The 20163-nt window shown below is 53.4% G+C and overlaps 1 protein-coding gene across 1 annotated transcript; it reads right to left on the bottom strand.

Moving 5' to 3' along the window:
- Positions 1-3720: 3720 nt before the first annotated feature.
- Positions 3721-13869, bottom strand: LOC139590717 (SITS-binding protein-like). Its single transcript, XM_071428433.1, has 11 exons — positions 13723-13869; positions 12441-12941; positions 10309-10480; positions 9392-9596; positions 9152-9302; positions 8882-9061; positions 8229-8497; positions 7649-7785; positions 6429-6550; positions 5202-5381; positions 3721-4445 (listed from the first exon to the last, which is right to left on the bottom strand). The coding sequence occupies exons 2-11, from the start codon at positions 12897-12899 to the stop codon at positions 4272-4274; spliced, it is 2049 nt and encodes a 682-aa protein (XP_071284534.1). The 5' UTR covers positions 12900-12941; positions 13723-13869; the 3' UTR covers positions 3721-4271.
- Positions 13870-20163: the final 6294 nt, after the last annotated feature.

The raw sequence follows: 20163 nt of genomic DNA, 5'->3' as shown, positions 1-20163 counted from the left end.
CGTGCCACGGGCTGCCTGGGAAGATTGGACTACAAGCACCGTGATGCACCCGCTGCCCCCGAGGACGGGAACCGTCAGCGTGCGCAGCGCCCTGCTGGGCGTGCTGGGTGTTGTAGTTCTTTGGCGGGGGCTGAGAGCGGGGATAAACTAGAGGAAAACTACAAGTCCCGTGGGGCCGTGCGTGGGATTGAGTCATTAGGGGAAACCGCACGTGGGTCCCGCTGTCCCCCAAGGTCGCCACTGACCGTGTCCCCAAGTGCCGCAGACGGATGCACACCCATACGCCAAATCCCTCCAAGAATGGCACTCCACCACCTCCCGGGGAAGCCTTTGGCAGTAGGGGGTGGTGCGAGCCCAGCTACAGCCTGTTCCCAAAAACATACTTGTTTTTGTTGTCACCGAAAAACATCCATCTCAGCTCCTTGGGAAATTCTTGTCTTCTTATTGTTCTAAAATACCTCCCTTTCCCCCCACTGCTCTAAGAAGGAAGCACTGTAGAAGAAAGCCGATCCAATTATTCCCATACACAGGAGACAGAGTTTTTCAGCCCTTACTCCTTTATTCTTGTAGGATTTGTGTCCTCATGGCTGAAGGTTACTTAATTTACTTTATCAACAATAGCAACAAACCTGAGATCAACCTGAGATCATGAAGAAAGCTGGACAGCCATGACTGGAGCAAAATGAATTGTTTCAGAGAGCTGTTCTTAGCCAGTAGTGCAATAAACTGGAAGGTTCCTGCTGTGTCTCCATGGGTCCTCACCCAAGCAGAGCCTCAGCTCTCAGGGTGCAGACCCAAGTCATTGTCAGTGTTGTTCCAAGCCCTCCTCCATTGCCACCTCCTTCTTCTTGATGAGAATCCTGGAGTGGTTTGTGCTCAAAGGGACCTTAAAGATCATCCAGTGCCACCCCATGCCATGGGCAGGGACAGCTTCCACTAGCCCAGGTTGCTCCAAACCCTGTCCAGCCTGACCTGGAATGCTTCTAGGGATGGGACAGCCACAGCTGCTCTGGGGAACCTGTGCCAGGGCCTCCCCCCTGAACAGGGAAGGATTTCTTCCCAGTATTCCACCTAAATCTCCCCTTTTCCATTTTGGAGCCATTCCCCTTGTCCTAACCCTGCAGTTCTTGATGAGTTGTAGCCCTGGCCATGCTGAGGCTACCTGTGGCCATCGTGGTGCCACTTTGGGCACCTCCTGTGGCCTCCCCCTGAGGATCCCACTCCTGTGACACCTTCTTGCCCTACGAGGCACCAAATTTACCCCCCAACACCTGTCCCTAGACCCAAGCACAGCACCTCAGCCCTTCGGGGCTGTCCCAGGCCTCAACAGTGGCCCTTTGTGACAGCACCATCAGTGACGTCACAGCAGCCACGGGACACGGGCCATGTCACAGAAGCAGCAGAGGGGGCCTAGAGCCACAATCCCATGGTGAGAGCCGTGGGATGCAAACACCGCTATTCCAGCCCCACCACGGCCCCGCTGTTGAGGTGTGGGACAGCCCCAGAGGGCCGAGGGGCTGCGGGGTTTCAGGGAGAGCTACCTGCAAACAGACTTTGTGCCTCTTGCAGGGCGAGATGTCATCGAGGGAGGACACTCCGGAGCCCAGCACCAGCCAGGCTGCCAGCACCAGCCAGGCTGCCGGGGCCACGCCGCCGGACGACAACCGGGAGGAGGAGGAGGCCGCGTGCCCGGAGTGCCGGCACATCGACACCACCTGCTCCAGCTCCTGCCGGCACTGCTTCTGCCAGCTGTGCTTGTGGGACTGGAGCCTGGGCGAGGCCACGTGCCCGCGGTGCCAGCGGCCCACGCGCCACCCCTACCCCCAGCACGTGGCCCTGTACCACGAGGTGCAGGACCGCGTGTACGACAGGAAGCGGAGACGGCGCGGCCAGTCCGCCCGGAGCTACTCCTTCGGGCCCTCGGAGAGGAGGCCCAGGAGATCCATGAGGTGGCCCCGCGATGGCCGCCGGCAGTCCCGGCGCCGCCGAGGCAGCGACTCCCCGAGGAGGAGGTGGTGGCAGCAGCAGAGGAGGGCTTGGGAGGACACACCTGAAGAGGGACAAACTCCGAGGTTGGAGTGGGCCATCCCGGTCTCCTCGCAGGGACGGCGATTCCGGCGTGTGTCCCGCAGGTCATGGAGCCAGCAGGAGCGGTCCTGGGGCCGCCGCAGGTGGAGCAGGGGCAGGGAGCGTTCCCATGGCTGGGACAGGTCCTCCAGGAGAGAGCAGGACACCCAGACAGGCTCCCCTGAGCACTCCGTGAGGCACAGGCGCTGGAGGAGCTGGGATGGTGATGACAGACACCCCCCAGGGCCCCATCACGATGTCCCCTCAGACAGGAGCATGACACGCCAGTCGGAAGACTCTGATTCCTCCGAACAACAGCACACAAGAGGGAGGCAAAGCCGGGGCAGATCCCACAGGAGAGGCCAGAACTCGCAGGCAGGCTCCCAGAGAACAGTGCCCCACGAGCGCTTCAGAATCCAGAGGCGCTGGAGGAGCTGGGATGCTGATGGCAGATACAGTCCAAGGCCCCACCATGACACCCCCTTGAGGAGGAGTGACAGACACCAGTGGGAAGACTGGGGTTCCTCCAGACAACAGCACGCGACAAGGAGCAGAACCCGGGGAAGATCCTACAGGAGAAGCCAGAACTCCCGGAGAGCCTCCCAGGGAAGGGTGCCCCGCAACCACTCCACAGGTCAGAGGCAGTGGAGGAGCTGGAATGATTACCAGGGACAAGCTCCAAGGTCCCAGTGGGACAACCCAGGCTCCTCAGGGAGGAGCTGGCGCCATGCCGGGCGCAGGGCCACATAGCCCACCCTCCCAAAAATGGGAATTCCCACACTCAGGCTCAGCCCAGGGTGTCCAGGCAGGCTTTGGTGACCTCCCAGGATGGAGCCACCAGATCCCCATCCTGGACATCCAGGGCTTGACTTGCTGCAAATAAACAAATGCCACTTGAGCCAGCACTCCCTTTCTTCTTTTCATCTTTTTGCCACCTCAGATATATATCCACAGATATTTTGGAGCATCCCACGCCCTTGGGTTGCCCTCATGAGTTTCATCCTTTCCCTCTGTGAGCTCTCCCAGCATCATTAAGTGCCTCTGTGGATCAAGGAAGGAGCTGAGGGGCTCTTCCCCTCTCCATGCCCTCACAGCTTTTCCGTGGTTGAACCTGACTTGGATTCTGCCTTTGCTTTCCCTTCAGTTTTATCCAGGGAAGCTTTGCTGGGAGAAGTTTGGTCCCCCTTAGCACTTTTTCAGCAGAGCCACAGCTCCATACAGGAATATTTTCCCCAAAAACCCACGGTGTGGCTGATACAAATGAGTGCTGGAGGTGCCCAAGCCCAGCTCCAGGACCAAAACTCGCCCTAAACTTCCCTCCCAGCTGTCATCCAGCCCCTGTCCCCAAATGCCAGCCTTTGGAATCACCCCACTAACCTGCAATGTCCCACTGATCTCCAATCTGGGTTGTCAGCATAGCTGATCATCCCCCTAGATGCATATTCAGCAATGTGGATTTTGCCTATGGATACATTCTCTGCTGCATGGAAGGAGCCTGGTCACACTGGATCCCTCTTGCACTGCAAGAAATAATTGGAAAAAAGCCATAAAATTCAACAAATGGTGAAAAGCAGGAGCCTGCGCACACAGGAGGTGGGCAAGGATCCTCGATATCCACATCATGCTCTGGTAGAGCCACTCCTCTGCTTGATCAAGTTTATTTTTCTTCCACAGAAACCTGCTTCAAGTACACCTGGAATTCACTCATTTTCCCAAATATACTCAGAAAATGGGCTTTTACTACCTGGAAACCACACACAGCCTCAGGTGGAGAAGCACTGCTCAGCACAGGAGGTGGCCACACACAGCACCAAAACCACCCTGGTAGTTTTCCCCTAGATTTAATTTTTTTCATTAAATACAAAACTTTTCCTCAGGTATAAGCTGCTGGTTGTTTGTCTCCTGGAAAATCCTCTCCCTGCCTCTCTGAGCATGGTGCCAGGGACCTGGAAATGCTGGACATTCCCACCTGAACATACACACACAAATATTTCACCAGGAAAACCCTGGAAAAAATGCAGCATTCAGTGTGGATGGATGTTGGTGGCAGAGCCACTACTTTAGGGTAACAACAAGTTAGAAAATTCAGACAAGTTCTGCTCAAGTAAAAAACAAAACAAAAAAAAGGATCTGGGAAAAGTGCAAAGAGGCTGGAGGTCTGAGGGGAGTGCTGCCCCTGGAGGTCTCTGTCCCAGAGCCTGGATTCAGGAGGTCTTTACAAACACTGGCACCTCGGCCAGGCTGGCAGAGTAATTCCTGAGCATGGTGCCACCATCAAACACTCGGGCAGTGTTGGTGTCCAGCCACAGGTGCCCCTCTCCTGGTAGGTAGATGTCCCTCCACGTTTGTCCCTTTTCTGTTATTGGAGCCACCAGGACCTGCAGAGAGAAGGAAAAGAAAGAAAAAAGAACTTCAGCAGAGGAAGGATCAGCCAGGATGCACGTGTTGGGATGAGAAGGTCATCAAGGAATCCTGGAATGGTTTGGGTGGGAAGAGACCTTAAAAAACATCCAGTCCCACCCCCTGCCATGGGCAGGGACACCTTCCACTAGCCCAGGTTGCTCCAAGCCCTGTCCAGCCTGACCTTGGACACTTCCAGGGATGGGGCAGCCACAGCTTCTGTGGACATCCTGTGCCAGGGCCTCAGCACCATCACTGGGAATTCCTTCCCAATCCCATCTATCCCTGCCTTCTGTCAGTTTAGAAGCATTAATGCAGTGCAGTGACATTCCTTTGGCTGGGACTGGGATCATCCCTGCCTGCAGCTGCTCCAAGATTCCGTCCAGTTTATATTTTTGAAAACCAGAACAAAAAATCCCCAGTGATAGAGCCAATGTAATCCCACCTTCAGGGAGCAATTTTCCCCCTTGTTTCATGGGAAAAGCGGTTCCCAAAAGTATTTCCTAACATTCTGAGACTCTATTCCTGCTAAACCATTTCACTTCCAAAGCTGAAAGAAGGTTTTGGGGCCCTAAATAAGAGTTTCATGAGGAAAGCCAAGCTTTTCCAAAGAGCAAAAAATCCAAAACCCACAAAACTCAGCTGCTTTGGCTTGGATTTAAATCTGCTCAAATCCAAGTCCTGATTTGTACTTGGGCAGAGCTGAATTTACAGGAATAATGCAGAATTCCCACCTCATCTCCAATGAGGAACTCATCCTCTATGGTGAATGCAATGGGATCCGTGGGGCTGAGCCACCAGGCAGGACGGAAGATGGGGTATCCCAAACTCTGCCACTCCTCACTGTATTTTAGGAGCAGGGGCACGACAAAGTCCCGGTGCCTCTGGATGCACTGGCGGGTCAGATTCAGGACCTGCAGGTGGGGGACAAATCCATGAGGAGCCCAATGTTCAGGAAACAGCAAAGCAGGGAAAGCAGGGAAAACTCCCAAAAATAAATAATTGAAAATTTAATTTAATAATTAAAAAGTAAAACGTGTGTTCCCTTGGGAAGAGAAATTACTGAATTGGAATGTCCTGATCAAGTTATGGTGCAAATGGGGTTGATATTGGATATTAATTGGATTAACTGGATATATTAGATATATTTGGATATTAATTGATTTGCATATAAATCAATTGGTAATACATTTAAATCCATTGATAATGGACTTAAAACAATTGGACTTACATGTATTTAAATCCATTGGTAATTGTTATAAGTCGGCTGGACTTAAATCTATTGATAGCAGATATGAACACATTGGATTTGAATAAATTTAAATCTGTTGTTAATGAATTGAAATCCATTTGATTTAAATTTATTTAAATGCATTGAAAATAGTTATGGATCCACTGGTTTTCAGTGGATTTAAATACATTGATAATAGATATGAATCTATTAGATTTAAATTTATTTCAGTTGATTTATGTTGAACATGAATCAATTTGATATAAATGGATTGAAGTCTATTGATAATGAATATAAACCCATTGGATTTAAATAGATTGAAACCAATTGATAATAAATTTCAGTCCATTGGATTTAAGCAAATTTAAATCCATTGACAGTGCATATAAACCCATGATTGAAATGCATGTATATCTCTTGATAATGGATAGTAATTAATTGTATTTAAATAGATTTACATCCATTAATAAAGGATCTTAATGAATTTGATTTAAATTCCACTGATAATGCATATGAATCTATTTAATTGAAATATAATTAAATCCATTGATAACGGACACAAATCCATTGGATTTAAACCCATTGGTGCTTGAATCTAAACCCACTGATAACGGATTTATTCCCACTTCAGTGGGAGGCTGGGGACAGCAGCTGGCAGGAGATCCCTGCCAGGCCTTCCATGGCTTTTGGGGGCATTGGCCATGTCAGAATCCCGGAGTGGGACACGTACCCAGGTGTCACAGCAGAGCCAGGGCGGGGTCCCAAAGGCCATCACGGGCAGGAATGTCACAACCTGCAGCCACCTCACAAACAGCTCCTGGTCCCCTGGCGTGGCTCCAGCCTCGCTCCCTCCTGCAGGAACATGGGGCTGGAGTGAGGGCCTCCCATGGCATGGAAAGGTTCTGGGGAAACCTCAGAGCTCCTCCCAGTGCCTACAGCGTCACCATCGCTCTGAAAACCTGGCACAGCTTCCCTGGAAATGGCACAAATCCCCCAGCACAGAGGGCTCACCCAGCCATCCACAAATTCCTGTTTCCTCCAGAGGCTTTTCCCAGCTCTTGCAGCTCCCAGGCTGTTGGGACACAACCTCCTGCCCAGCTCTCTCTGCGCAGGAGGATCTGTGCTCCCATCCACGCAGGCCAAGAGCTCCAGCACCTCTTTGGGAAGCAAACTCCCATGCTGGGATTGCTTGAGCCTCATTTTCTAAGGAAAACAAGCTAAAAATAGAGGCCAAATTGAAATATTGCTCTCAACTCCTGTTTCAGGGCTGTTGTTTAGCTCAGCTCTCCATGTTTGACACTTATGCACAGCCCCTGCACACTCAGGGCATGTTTTAACCACAACTAACTCCATCAGCTCCAAGAAAAAGGGAAATGGATCCACTTGTCCCTAATTAAAGGTTGTTTCTTGCCATTTTATAATGCTTTTGTTTCAGGATTTCTGCAGCCATTTTGCTTTGTAGCAGAAATACAGACTTGGAGCCGAGCTGCCTGGGTATCTATTATCAATGTATTTAAATCCATTGAAATCCAATGGATCCATAACTATTTTCAATGCATTTAAATAAATTTAAATCAAATGGATTTAATCCATTCCCCAGCCAGGAGCCTGGGGATGCAGATCCTGCCTGTGCCAGGTGGGATTTAGCCCAAGCCAAGCCCCACAGGGGTGGGTTGTGGTGGAACTCTGGGAAGGGCATCCCCAGAGACCCAGCTGCTGCTGGAGCTGCCTGGCAATATTTACAACATATTCTTTTGTTCCTCACTTTTTTTCTCTGGTAACATTCATCCCAATCAAGCCAGCACAACAGAAAATGGGGGAGAAAAATGCTCCAAGCCTTCCCATAGCACACCTAAGGTGCTAATGTACCTCCTGTGCCTGGAAAAAGGCTGCAAAATTCACTGCAGAGAAGCCAGAAATTGGAAAAAAAAAAGGAAAATCAATCCTTACCTACTGCATCAGGGATGAAGAAGTTGTAGCCCAGCAGGCTGTAGTGCAGCACAGAGGGGATGAGCCCCTTCAGCCCAGCGTGGCTCCAGTCAGAGCGCAGGGGGCTCATCTGGACAAACAGCGGGAGGTGACTGGATCTGGAGAAACAGCACAAACCTTTCAAGGTGAAACTCCACGATGCCCAGCTGGTTTGGGAGTCACTGGAGCCAGATTATAGTCCCAGAATGGTTTGGGTGGGTAGAGACATTAAAGCCATCCATTCCCATCCCTGCTATGGGCAGGGACACCTTCCATTATCCCAGGTTGCTCCAAGCCCCATCCAAGCTGGCCTTGGACACTTCCAGGGATGGGGCAGCCACAGCTTCTCTGGGCACCTTGTGCCAGGGCTGTACCATCCTCACATCCCACAAGGATTGTTGACTCCAACATGCTGCCCTAGCCCACTTCCTCACCCCTTCACTTCCCTGGGTGCCAAGAAACATGTGGGAATACCAAGAACGAATTCCAAGCACCAGTTCCACCATCCCCCAGCAAGCTCTTGTGCCCATCAGCTCCAGCGAGGCCTCTCCCTGGTTCCCACCTGCTCCCGGCGCTGATGACAGTGCCATTGCCCAGCGTCGCCAGCGCCGCCGCCAGCGCCTCGGTGTATCCATCACCCTCCAGCTCAGCAGGAGCAGGGACATCCTGCTCCAGGAAGGAATTGCCCTCCACTCCTTCGAAGGCCACGTAGGTGGCCCCCAGTGCCTGCCGCAGGCGCCGGGCACGAGCCAGGTACCAGCCCAGCGCTGCCTCGCTGGTGACGTTCAGGCGGGCGCAGAGCTGCCCCTTCCAGGTGGTCAGCAGCGGGATCTGTGGAGAGGGAGGAAGGAAATCCCTGTCAGATCCATAGAATGTCCCACTGATTCCATGGGGGATGCCGTGCTGCTCCCATCCCACGCTGCACTGTCATGGTGCAGTGCATCAAGGTGAAACTCTCCCTCAACCCCCTCGAAAATCCCTGAGCTGGTAGCAAAGGGATCGTTAAAATGACCACAAAAATTGGAGCTGGGGAATCTTCTCAACACTAGAAGTGGAAATTTTAAAGCTGCTTCCGTAGGAAGAGGAGGGACGCTGCTTCCCCCAGCACTGCTGTCCCAGCACAGTGGGATCGGGCTGTGACCCTTGATAAAAGAATAAACCTGAGGGGGTTTATTCAGCGTTAATTTTGTTTTGGGGGCTGAGGGGGTCCCGTACCGAGCTGGCCCCGGGTCGGGGCTGGCGGCTGAGCCAATATCCCGCGGCCTCGCCGCCGCGCAGGGAGCGCAGGAAGAGCGGGGAGGTGACGCCAGCGTACGGGGACAGCGTGATGGAGAGCTCCAGAGGTTCCACCAGCGCCGGGGCCTGCCTCTTCCTGCGCCCCGAGGGCACCAGGTCCTGCGGGCGGGAAGGGAGGCAATAAGGGGTTTGTGGGAGAGGAGCACCACGCTCCCCACGTGTCCTCAGAGGGTGGCAGGGTGTCTGTACCGCGGCGGTGAGGACGGCGGTGCCGCGCTCCCCCAGGGCCACGACGCCCTCCAGAAGGCGATGCCGCTTCAGCCTCCTCACCAGCGACCTCAGGCCTCGCTTGATTTTGGCGGCAGAACCCTCCGGGCCGTGGTAGCGCCAGATTGGAGACCTGCAGGGTGGGAAATCCCTCATGAGGTGCTTGGGAGAGCGAGCAGGACACTTGGAAGGGTTCCCACCGTGTGGAGAAGGAGTGCTCACCCCAGGAGCGCGGTGTCCGGCGGTGTCCGAGCCGCTCCCGCCGGAGCGCTGGCCGTGTGCCGGCGGGCGGCCGCCACGTCGGCGCTGACACAGAGCTGGTAGTGCAGGGGCTCCGCTCGCCCCGCCGGCGTCTCCAGGCAGAACTGCCGGTGGCTCTCCAGAGACAGGAGCAGGGACACATCAGGAGCCACTGTCACCGTCACTCCTTTGGGGGAAAAGTGGGAAAACGGTGTCTCGGCAAGCGCATGGCTGCTCCCGGTCCTAGGAGCCACAGGGATGAGCAGAGCCTGACTGCTGCCAAGGCCTCCTGGGCTGATGCCACCACAGATCCCACCATGCCAACCATCCCCACCCTGCTCCCGCTATTCCCTTGTAGAGTCCAAAATGCCTTTCAAGGGCTGGATTTCTCCCTTTCCTGGCCATTTTGCTCGGCATTCAGCAGTGCAAGGCAGCTGCAGGTCAATTGGATTAATTTGGGATAATACCTGAATTTTGGTGTTCTGCAGAATAATCCAAATATACCCCAAAAAATGACACCAGCAGCTGAACTCCTGCCTGAATCCAGCATCCCACAGCGACCTCAGGGAGCCATGAAGCCGCTCGAGTGGAGCTGGGGATGCAGCAATGGGCACAGATCTGGGCTTAAAAAGATACCAGGCGCACCAAGAGCATGGAATGTCCCAGGAGTGACTTGGGCCACCCCATCCTCAGGCACTCAGCTTCGGTATCAGCTTTCTCAAGGGGATGAGGCAGTGTGGGATCCATCCCACATGCCCTGTTGCTGCTACATTTGCAGGATATTTTATCCCTGGACACATCTACACTACTCTTAAACCAGCTGCTTTAGAGGTGAGGAGAGGGGCAGAGAAGCACAGGGATGAAGCTGTTGGGCCCTGGCCAGGGAAGGAGGTGGTTACCTGTGGATCCCAGGAAGTACCTCTCCAGGAGGGGCCCGAAGCCGTCGGGATTTGTGCTGAGGTCGCCGCTCACCAAGGGCTGCGCGGGGCTCTCGGCTCCGTTGAGGGGCCAGCGCTGGGCACGGATGCTTGGCCCTCCATACCAGGAGACGTTGGCCATGGAAAAACAGTCCTGCAGCCAGAAAAGCATCATCAAAGAGTGAGGAATACTCAGGGGGAGCAGGAAAGGCAGACTTGGAGCAAACTGTGCTAGTGGCAGGTGTCCCTTTTACAGCATAAAATTATGGTTTCATTTAAAAAACAAAGGAAAAGCAAGACGTGCTTCCTGAAGCCTGCCAGTTTTTGCTGGAGGAGCACAAATAAAACCAAACTGCCACGACAATCACACTTCTGCACTCCACCACAGTTATCAAACACCTCTGAGTCGCAGGTGAAAAGATGCTGCAAAGGTGTGAGTAAAGAGACTCTGCAGGGGTGAGTGCCTGTGGAGGAGGGGGAAATTCAAGGAAACGGCTTTAAAATGCACTGAGGGCACTTTCAGAATCCCAGTTGGAAAATCTATGTATTTTGGTTTTTTGGTTTGTTTGGGGTTTTTCTGGTTTGGTCAGGTTTTTTTGGTTTGGTCAGTTTTTTTATTTGTTTGGTATTTTTCGTTCAGTGGTTTTTTCCCTGTTTTTCTCTTTTTTTTTTTTTTTTTTCCTCTGCTTTACTTAAAAACCACATTAAGCTCTCCAGCTGCCTTCTCAGAGTTTCTGGAGTGAATCAGCAAGTGCAGCTGTCCCCAGCTAAGCTCTCACAGAAAGCTTTTAGCCCCATCTTGAGCCCTCACCTTGATGGCACCAGTGCCCTGAAGGTGACACATCCTCCCTCCCAAGGCACAGCTTCCCTCTTTCCGAAGGGCTGATGACAAGAATTTCCCTCAAGAGACTCAGTTTGGAGATTTGGGCACTTCTCATGGGCCTGACAGGGCCCTGGGATGGGGGACATCCCCATCCTTGACCCGCCTCCTGCCAGAAATCATCAGTTTTCACTTCAAAGCTCCTCAAACTTTCCCATTTCTGCCAAATCGAGGGATCAGCAGGACTTAACGTCCTCGTGACTTCCCAGGCAGGATGGGCTTCCCCGAAAGCCCAGAGATCTGGGGCCATGAAGGGGGCCTGGGGTGGCAGAGGAGACCCAGAGACCCCCCCACTCAACTCACCCCACCTTTATTCCCAACCCCTGGGCTTTGGAGCCTCCTGGAGTCCTGAGCTCGGGGGCGCAGAGAGGTTAAGTCTCTCCAAGGGGTGGGGAGAGGAGACGTAAATTATTAAAGTGGAAACCCTGGAGGCTCGGAATAGCTGTACCAGGTGTCAGCTGAACTCGTTACACCAGCTGGGAAAGAGGGAAAACAGTCTGTTCTGAACTCAGATTTCGCTGGATCATATTTTCCAATGGTTTGGGTTTTTTTTTAACAAGTGGGGGGAAGCCTGTTCTGTCTCACTCATCTTCTCAAATGCCTCACACGAATGACAGTGAAGGAGACCGAGGGTTTGTGCTCAGGCAACACCTTCCACCCACCCAGAATGCCAACAGGTGATTTGTAGCTAAAGGGGAATAATCCTCCATCCCAGAGAATCCCATCCCGCTTCCCTCCCTGTTCTGAGGGCTCCCCACAACAGGACACCCTGCTCTGACAGCGTGTCTCCTTCCCCTCCTAAGGCTCCTTCCCAGAGTCTGCTTTTATTTAACTGAGGGAGAAAGCAGGGAATGGTACCAAAAATGTTTGCAGCAGCGGACACGGATTATTCCCATCCCGCGGGAGCTGCCCATTGTGTCTGTGCTGGAAGAGACCTTCCCGAGGCTCTCGCCAGCATTGTCATCTCCACTGGGTATTTACTCTGTCTCCATATAAACACAGCTCTCCCACCCGGGGTCACCAGTATGGCACTGCCACAGGATTTTGGGGCTCAGCTTCAGAGCACGATTCTTCCTAAAGGTTTTCCCCACCCGGCACCTTATGGATGTGGAAGACAGGGAACCACAGCCACGCTGCGACCCCATAACTGAGCTGGGGGATGAGGGGATGAAGCCAGAGCCGCCCTTGTTGGATCCCAAAGGGCTCGGAGCCGGCCGGAGAGGTTCCCCGTTACCTTCAGGGTCACGTCGGGGCGCAGCGGGGTCCAGCGGACACTGTAGCACTCGGTTCCGGGGGCTGCCGGCGGCTCCAGGGACAGCCGGAGCTCGGCGTCCTCCTCCCAGGAGTAGCAGAACTGGCGGCCGTCGTGCCAGCAGCGGTCGCGGGGCGGCGGGGGCTCGGTGGCGGGCACGCTGCCCACGGCGATGGCCAGCACGGGCCGCCCGGCCGGCAGCGCCCGCAGCAGCAGCGCCCCGCGGCCGCGCTCCCACAGCATCCCCGCGTCCCGGCCCCGCAGCACCCACTCCTCCGGCGGCTGCTCCAGCGCCTGCCACGAGATGATGCCGATGGTCATGGCGAAGAAGACGGCCACGCCGAGGCAGCCCACGGCGCCTTTCCACGGCTCCGTCATCTCCCTGAAGCCCAGCGTCCAGGTGGACTCCGGGATTTGGCCGGTGTGGCGGGAGAGGGGCATGGTGAGATCGCAGGGATGCGGCGGCTCCGCTGCTGTCCCCTCCTGCAGCGGCACAGGAAAGAAAGCCCTCTGGGACAGCTCCAAAAGATCCTCTGGGATAGCTCCAAAAGCATGCACAAAAAACCTAATTAATATAATGTATAAATAATGAATTTTTAAAAATAGTTTAAAAGAGGGAAAGCTGCCACTCTGTTTTCTCTGCACTGATCCCGAGGTAAGGGGAGTCCCTTCCACAGCCTCCCCCACAGCAAATCCCACTGCTGGGCTTGGTGACGGTGGCTCAGCCCCCAAAGCCAGGGGCTCAGCCCCTTGGCACAGCCAGCAGCACCCAGTGACATCGAGGAGGAGGAGGAGGAGGTGTCACACGTGGCCCAGAGCCCGGGAGGAGATGGGGCCATGGACAATGGGAATCGGGGCCGTGCTCCAGCCTCCGCTGCTCCATGGGGTTTGGCATCGCTTCCCTGCTCGGTTTGGAAGCAGCAGCAAACAGCCAGGGGTGCAGGAAAATATCCCAGGGTGGGTCGAGAAAGGAGGGGATGCAACACCCTCCTTCCATCTCCTCTCTCTCTTCCCTGGAAAAGCGTTTGGATGATGTACAGAGCAAAACCCACCCGTGGGCAGGGTCGGGGCACTGGCTGAGCCCAAGGGAATATGGGCACTGCTGTTCCTCCAGGTGAGGGGTCACTGTGGGGACAGCTTCATGGCGTGACACTGGCTTGTCCCTGCATCCCAGGCCCCATCCCACTGCCCAATGGCAGGCTGGGAATGGTGCCACCTCCCCTGGCACAGCACAGCCACCCCTACACCCCCATCACCCCCTCACCTAAAGGCCGGTTCGGAGATGCTGTCACAGCCCCCGAAGTGTCCTCGATGCTTTTCCCAGCGGTTTTCCCACCACAGGCAGGTTTTCCTCCTCTTTCCCAGAGCAGTTTTCCCTCCTGGCCGCGTCTCAGACCCGTGGAGCCGAAGGAACTTGATCCAGACTAACCCGGGAGCGTTACTTAAGCCAAGCTCCCTCCCTCCCTCCCTCTGTCCCTCCCGCCCGCTCCCCTGCAGCCCGCACGTAGCCACAGGTGGCATCCCCAGCAGGGGCAGGACACTAAAATGGTCCCTTTTCAAGACTTTTATCTATAGGGGAATAATTTTAAAGGTTTTTTTGGTTTTGTTGGTTGTTTTTTTTTTTTTTTTTTTTTTTGCCAGCTTGCTAAAGTGGCTCTGGTTGAGTCTTTACTCCACACCTCTGAATCCACACGTGAAGTCCTGGGAGTGCTGAGCCTCCTTGTTCTCCTGCTTTGGCTTTTGTTGTTTTTACTACCCAATTTTGGGGGATTCTGTGCCTGTTCCTACTTCACATGAGCCACTGGACCCTCCCTTAGATTAACTCCAGGGCTGCAGCTGAGGGTGGTACCTGCCTCCAGAACCACAGGGAAGCCACTTCCCAGGACACTTGAAATCCCCACTGGTGCAAAAACTCTAGAAATCTGAGATTTCCATTGACTTTTCCATGCTCCAGTCCCCATTCAGAGTCATCTCACCATATCTACAGGTGATCAGGGAATACCTGGATTTTCCAAGTGATATTACATCCTGTTGGCTGCCAAGACATAAAAAACTTGGGATTTAAAAGTGTTTCCTCATCCTGCATCCAGGCAAAACCCCAGCAATCCCAAGGCCAAAGTTCTGCTCACCTCAGACTTCAGGAGAGTCCCAGGACAGCCAAATCCACCAGGAAAATTATCATCTGTGGCCCAAATAAGCCCCTGGATGGGGTCTTTCCTCTCCAGGATTAATTTTTCATTACAGGTGGGGCAATATCCATTGTTGGATGGAGGGGAAAATGGTGGATTGCATCAGGACAAGAAGGAGCTCCAGAGCAGGTGAGGAGGTGGATCCAGGATAAGGAGAAAGGATAAAAAAAGCTCAGATAAGAGCCAGGAGACCATGAGGTTCATCTCAAATGGGCTGGGCATCCCCTGGGAATAGCGTCAGGAGAGGTTATGGCAAAGCTGTAGGTGATGGACTCATGGGACCCCAGAGCTACATAAAATAAAGGGAAAAACTGAAACAGAAATAAGGAATGAGGAGTGTTCCTTCCACCAGGGGTGTTAGAGGCACTTGAGGGGCCCAACACTCCCCATGACCCGGAAAGGGGGAACGAGGAGAAGTGAATAAACCCTGTGGTCACTCAGAGCTGCTCACCCACAGCATCACCGGAGCCGATGGAATTACTTGTGAGGCTTTATAGATCCATCCATGTGCCTCAGGGAGAGCTCAGTTTGGCTGCAAAACCTGCAGAAACAGGGCAGAGGAGGGGAAAAAAGGGATTTTTTTGGGATGGTCTGGGATCCTGGTACACCGGGAAGGTTCAATGCTCTGCCCAAGAGAGAGAAAGGGACATGGCAGGAGCACCCAAAAGCTGCCCAAGGATTGGCAATTCCCTCTTTCCCACCATGAAATGGGCTGGGAGGGGGGCAGCTGATGAGGTTGTTTGGCTGCAGCAGCTGAAGGCAAAGCTCTGTCACATGGCACAAGATTAAATCACATCCATGGAATGGCAGAGAGGCCCCCAAGGTGGGATTAGGGAAACCCGGAATGGCGTGGGTGCAGTGGGATAAGCAGGGACAGGGGGCCGTGCCCAGGAGGGACAGCAGGAAATGGGGGTGGTTTGTAAAACCTTTTCTTAAAAAGCAGCTCAAATCCCAGAGAAAAATCCTGCTGGAGCTTGTAGCAACTCAGTATTTGGCCAAGTCTGGGGCCCCCCCACTCTGCATGTGGCCTGGGGGTTTGGGCCGAGCCCGCTCCCACCCTCTCAGAACTCCTGGGTTTTGGGAGGAGGAATGGATCTCTGAGTTTTCCTGCCCATCACAAATCTCAGCATGAACTGGCTCCCATGAGCAGAGTGAAACCTCCCTTCATCTTCCTCCCACTGCCAACAAAAACCACTTAGCCTTGAGTGGCCACAGGGAAAAAAAAATATTTCGGGGTGGCTCCCTGGATTCCACAAGGGTGTCCTGCCCCTCTGCTTCCAGAGGGGTTTTTTAAAAACATTTTTAAATCTCCTCCTATGTAGAATGGAGCATCTTTTCCCTCTTCATGATTTTTCAGGGTTGAAAAGACCTTGAGGTCACTTTTTTCTATCCAATGGGGCTTTCCAGGCTCCAGGGTTGCTGAGGGACCTTGATGTGGTGGCAGGTGTCCCTTCCCATGGCAGGGAGTTGGAACTGGATGGGCTTTAAGCCCCTTCCAACCCAAACCATTCCAGGATTGAGGGGTTTGCCAAAGGCTCCAGGTTTGCTGGGCTGTGTGGGATGTGGACAATGGGTGGACAATTCCCAGGGAGGGATGGAGTGGAAGGCTGGGAACACGTTTAACTCACCAGCATCCATAACCAGAGTTTGAGAACCTGAGCTTTTTGGTGAAGCACCCAGAAAACAGGGGCTAAGGGTTATTCCTACTGGGATTTAGGATCACTGTCCCCTAAGAGAGGCTTCCATCACTGCATACCCTGTGGATCACACTCCTTTCCAGAGTTCTGTCATCACCTTTTGGGCTGGCTGGAAAAAGGGAGAGCACAGAGAGCCACAGGGATTTTCCCCTTTTCTGGGGTTGCGCTTGGGAAGGCACAGCCCTTTCCATCAATATTTTCCTACAGCCTTTAAGCACCAGCAATTACAGCCATAGCTTCCCAGCCAGACTCTCCTGAGTTTTCTGGTTTGGGATTTCTTAAATATTATTATTTAAAAAAAATACAGGAAAAGTGTGTGGGTTGGCCAAGAGCAAATGAAAACTGGTGGGAGCAGCAAAGTGCCTCCTCCATTCTGGCATTTCTCCTCCATTTCTCCCAGTGGGGAGCAGCCTCACCCCAAAACTCTCCCTGCGGGGTGGATCCCACAATCCCTCAAAAGTCTGCACCAAACTGTCATTTTTTTATCAATTTATCCATGATATCTCTAAGCTGAGAGAAAAAAGTGATGAAGCAGAGTGGATTCTCTGAAGCTGGCAGCATCGATGGATATGGATTTCCCACCTTCCTGCCCTCCCAGAGATAATCCAAAGGGAAAAGATACCCTCAGAATCCATCCTGGGAATAAACCAGCTGATGTGCCATGGTGGGTGTTCTCCTGGGCTTTTCCTTCCCCTTGCAGTTCCCAGCCTTGCCTTTCAGGGCCAGCAAAAGCCTTTGGCTGTGCTGGAATCCTCTGTGCCTTAGAGAGCTTTGGGCTCCTTATAGGAGCTGAGCTCACTTTAAAAGGAAAAAAAAAAAAAAAGCAAAAGGAGTGATTTGGTTCCTAAATTCCCAAAATCTCAGCCCAGATTTGCTCCTGGAAAGCAATCCCAGATTTCCATGAACTCCACAGCTGTTTATAAAGGAAAAAAGGAGCAGCAGGACTTGCACTGACAACGTGGCCTTATAAACAGCATCAGCCCTTGGAACCATTGTCCCTTCCCATCCCAACTGTGTGCCCTGAACCAGCAATGCCTGGATTTGGGAGCTCCTTGAGTCCATCCACAAGCCCATTTGGGTTTTCAGGAGGGTTTCATGTGAAGCAGCAGATTTTGGGCTGAGGAACAGCCTGGAGCACCTGAGATAATCCATGGATGGATAATTTTGCAGCTGGAAAATCACCAGCTCCAGCTGCCAGTTTTGGGATGGAAACAGCCCTTGTGTGCCCTTTGCCCCCCTTGTCCCTTCAGGCAAAGCCTGATATTTTGGGGACACCAAACCCAAGTTCCTAATGCACAATATTCTGTAAAATTTTTAATCTGGGCAGAGAGGAGCTCCCTGTGCTGAGGAAAGCCCCCTTCATGGGGCACTCACCCCCCTGCACCTCCAAACCCAGCGCAGGTACCTTAAATCCAGGGAACTGAAGCACCCAGACAGCCTCAGTGTTCCTGCTCCAAGCTCAAATCCCTCAGAGGGGGGTGAGGCTGCTGGTTTGGGATCTCTGAAGGCAGCACCTGCTTGGGAAGGGCTGTTGGCAATTCCACTGTCCCCACCACTCCCAGGAGCAGGGCTGCGGTGAGGCCAGACCCGCGCGCTGCTCCTCCGAGAGAAGCCTCCAAAAAGCCCCAAACCTCTATTTTTTAAATTAAAACAAGGCATAACTGATGATAAAAGCTGAGGCTGTGAAGAGAGAGCAGCTGCACCCCACAACCTCAGCCCAGGATTTTGCTTTTCCAGGAAACCCCTTGGCAGGAGGGACAAAGGGGGGGCTTTGCATGCCAGGGAGCTGCTGGGGGTGAGCACAGCGAGGGAGCTCTTGGAAAGGACCTTTCTGCTTCATCTGCCTCTCCCAAGCTTCCCAGAAATCTGGTGAGCAGATTTGCAGCCTGCCTGCTGCCAAATTCAATCCCGGCCCTGGAGATGCTGTTTGGATAATGATGAGACCAAAATTCTTCAGCTTCTCTCAGTGGAGCTGAGCCACCACAGGCTGGAAAGGTGCAGGACAGCCCTCAGGACACTCACCTGTCCCCAGAGAGGTGGCACTGCCAGCCACACACAGGAACATCCACCCAGGGGATCAGCACGGGATAGCCCGGATCCATCCATCCCTGTTCCCTGGGGGAGCTCTCAGCAGCAGCCCCCAGGCCTGGTGCTCCCCAAGGACAGCTGTGGTTTTGGGGATTTGGGGAGGGCTCCAAGGCAAGCCAAAGCCCAGTCCTCATTCCCAGCTTCCATTCCCAAACCCCCCTGAAGTGTTGTTTTAGGGGCACTGCCCTGCTGGGCAGGAAGGAGGCTACAGGTCCCACATCCCCATGGAAGCACAGGTGCCTCCAAGGGGCTCCAAGGAGGCTCTGGGCACCTCCTTTCCAGGGATCTGGCTTGGACTCACCTGCCCAGGGCTCTGAAACTCCAGGCTCTGCTCCAAGTAAGGCTTAGACCTTCCTCTTCTTCCTCATCTTCTTCCTCTTCTTTTTCTTCTTGTTTTTGTTCTTCCACCTCCTCCTTCTCCCCTGCCCAGCCCCTGCAGACCTCTCACCACAGGAATTTAGGATTTATGCCCCCCAGAATCCCCCCCACAAAAACCTCTCCCCACCCCAATGAATGCTGCATCCTCAAGACCTTCCTTTATAAGGGAGAGGAAACTGCCCCTGGAGAGCCATTAGAGGCTTCCAGTAATTAGCAATTACCAGTCCTGAAGAGCTGCCCCTGCCTCTCCTAATGAGGTTTGGTGCTAATTATAGCAGGCAGAGCCAGGAGCCCTGGTGAGGGGCCGTGGCAGCGACCACACGGAGCCTTCTGGATTCCTTGGGATGTAAAAAAGGGCTGGGGTTACTCCAGGACAGCGATCCCCTCCACTGCCAGGAGCTCTGGGGATGCTGTTCCAGGGCTGGCCTGGCTTCCTGCTCATCAGCTGCTCCTGTCTCATCCATCACTTGCAATAATTCCTGCTGAATATTGCGGGATTCCGCCGTGCCCGGCTGCAGCCAGCAGCTAAATCCATCCCCCTTGGACCAGCCTTGAGGATATTTGGGAACAGAGCAACGTGGAACGAGAACACCCAAACCCTTCATTTGTCAGGCTCAAGTGAGTGTTCAGTGTCCCAGTGGGATTTAATCTCTCCTGAGCTCTTCTCTGCCCATCCCAGCACTTCCCAAAGTGGCTCTTCTCCAGCCAGGGCAGCAACACCCACCCCAGCTGCTGGAAAACAAACTCCCAACCCAGCTCCCAGTGATCAACTCCCTTGGGAATGCCATAAACCCCCTAAAAATAAACAAACAACACCTCCCCCCGACCTTGGCCAGCCCCCTGAGGCATTTTAGCCCCATTTGGTCTCTGCTCATACAGAGAGCCCTGAGCAAATTTTAATTCACTAAATTCAATTTAATTCAATAAAATTGGGATTTTAATCAAGGTGCTGAGAAGGAGCAGCCCCAAATTGCTTTCCCAGCCCAGCTCTTTGATGGGGCTCATTTTCCCACCAACAGGAGAATGTGGGTGTATGAAGAGAAATGGAATAGAATGAATCCTTGAAACCCCTTGGATAGACACAAGCAGCACCAGGAAACACCTCTGGGAGCTGTAGGAGGGCAAAGGGTGCCTGGGTGGGTTCTGGAGCAGCCTGGGGAGGTGGGATAAGTGGCTTCCCAGGCTGTGATCCTCCAGGGAATCCTTTTAGGGGTGGAGGGAGCCAGGAGGGCACATGGTGCCAGGGCTCAGGGGAAGGACCAGAGGGATGCCCAGCCCTAATTTAAGGGTGATCCCACACCATGCACTCCTTTCCTTAAGCTCCCTGAAATAACCTATCCTGGGAGTGCCACA

The sequence above is a fragment of the Agelaius tricolor genome, unplaced genomic scaffold (genome assembly GCF_023055355.1).
Source record: "Agelaius tricolor isolate 1412-34295 unplaced genomic scaffold, bAgeTri1.0.p SCAF_5, whole genome shotgun sequence".
Classification (NCBI taxonomy): Eukaryota; Metazoa; Chordata; class Aves; order Passeriformes; family Icteridae; genus Agelaius; species Agelaius tricolor.
This window is presented reverse-complemented; position numbering and strand designations above follow the sequence as displayed.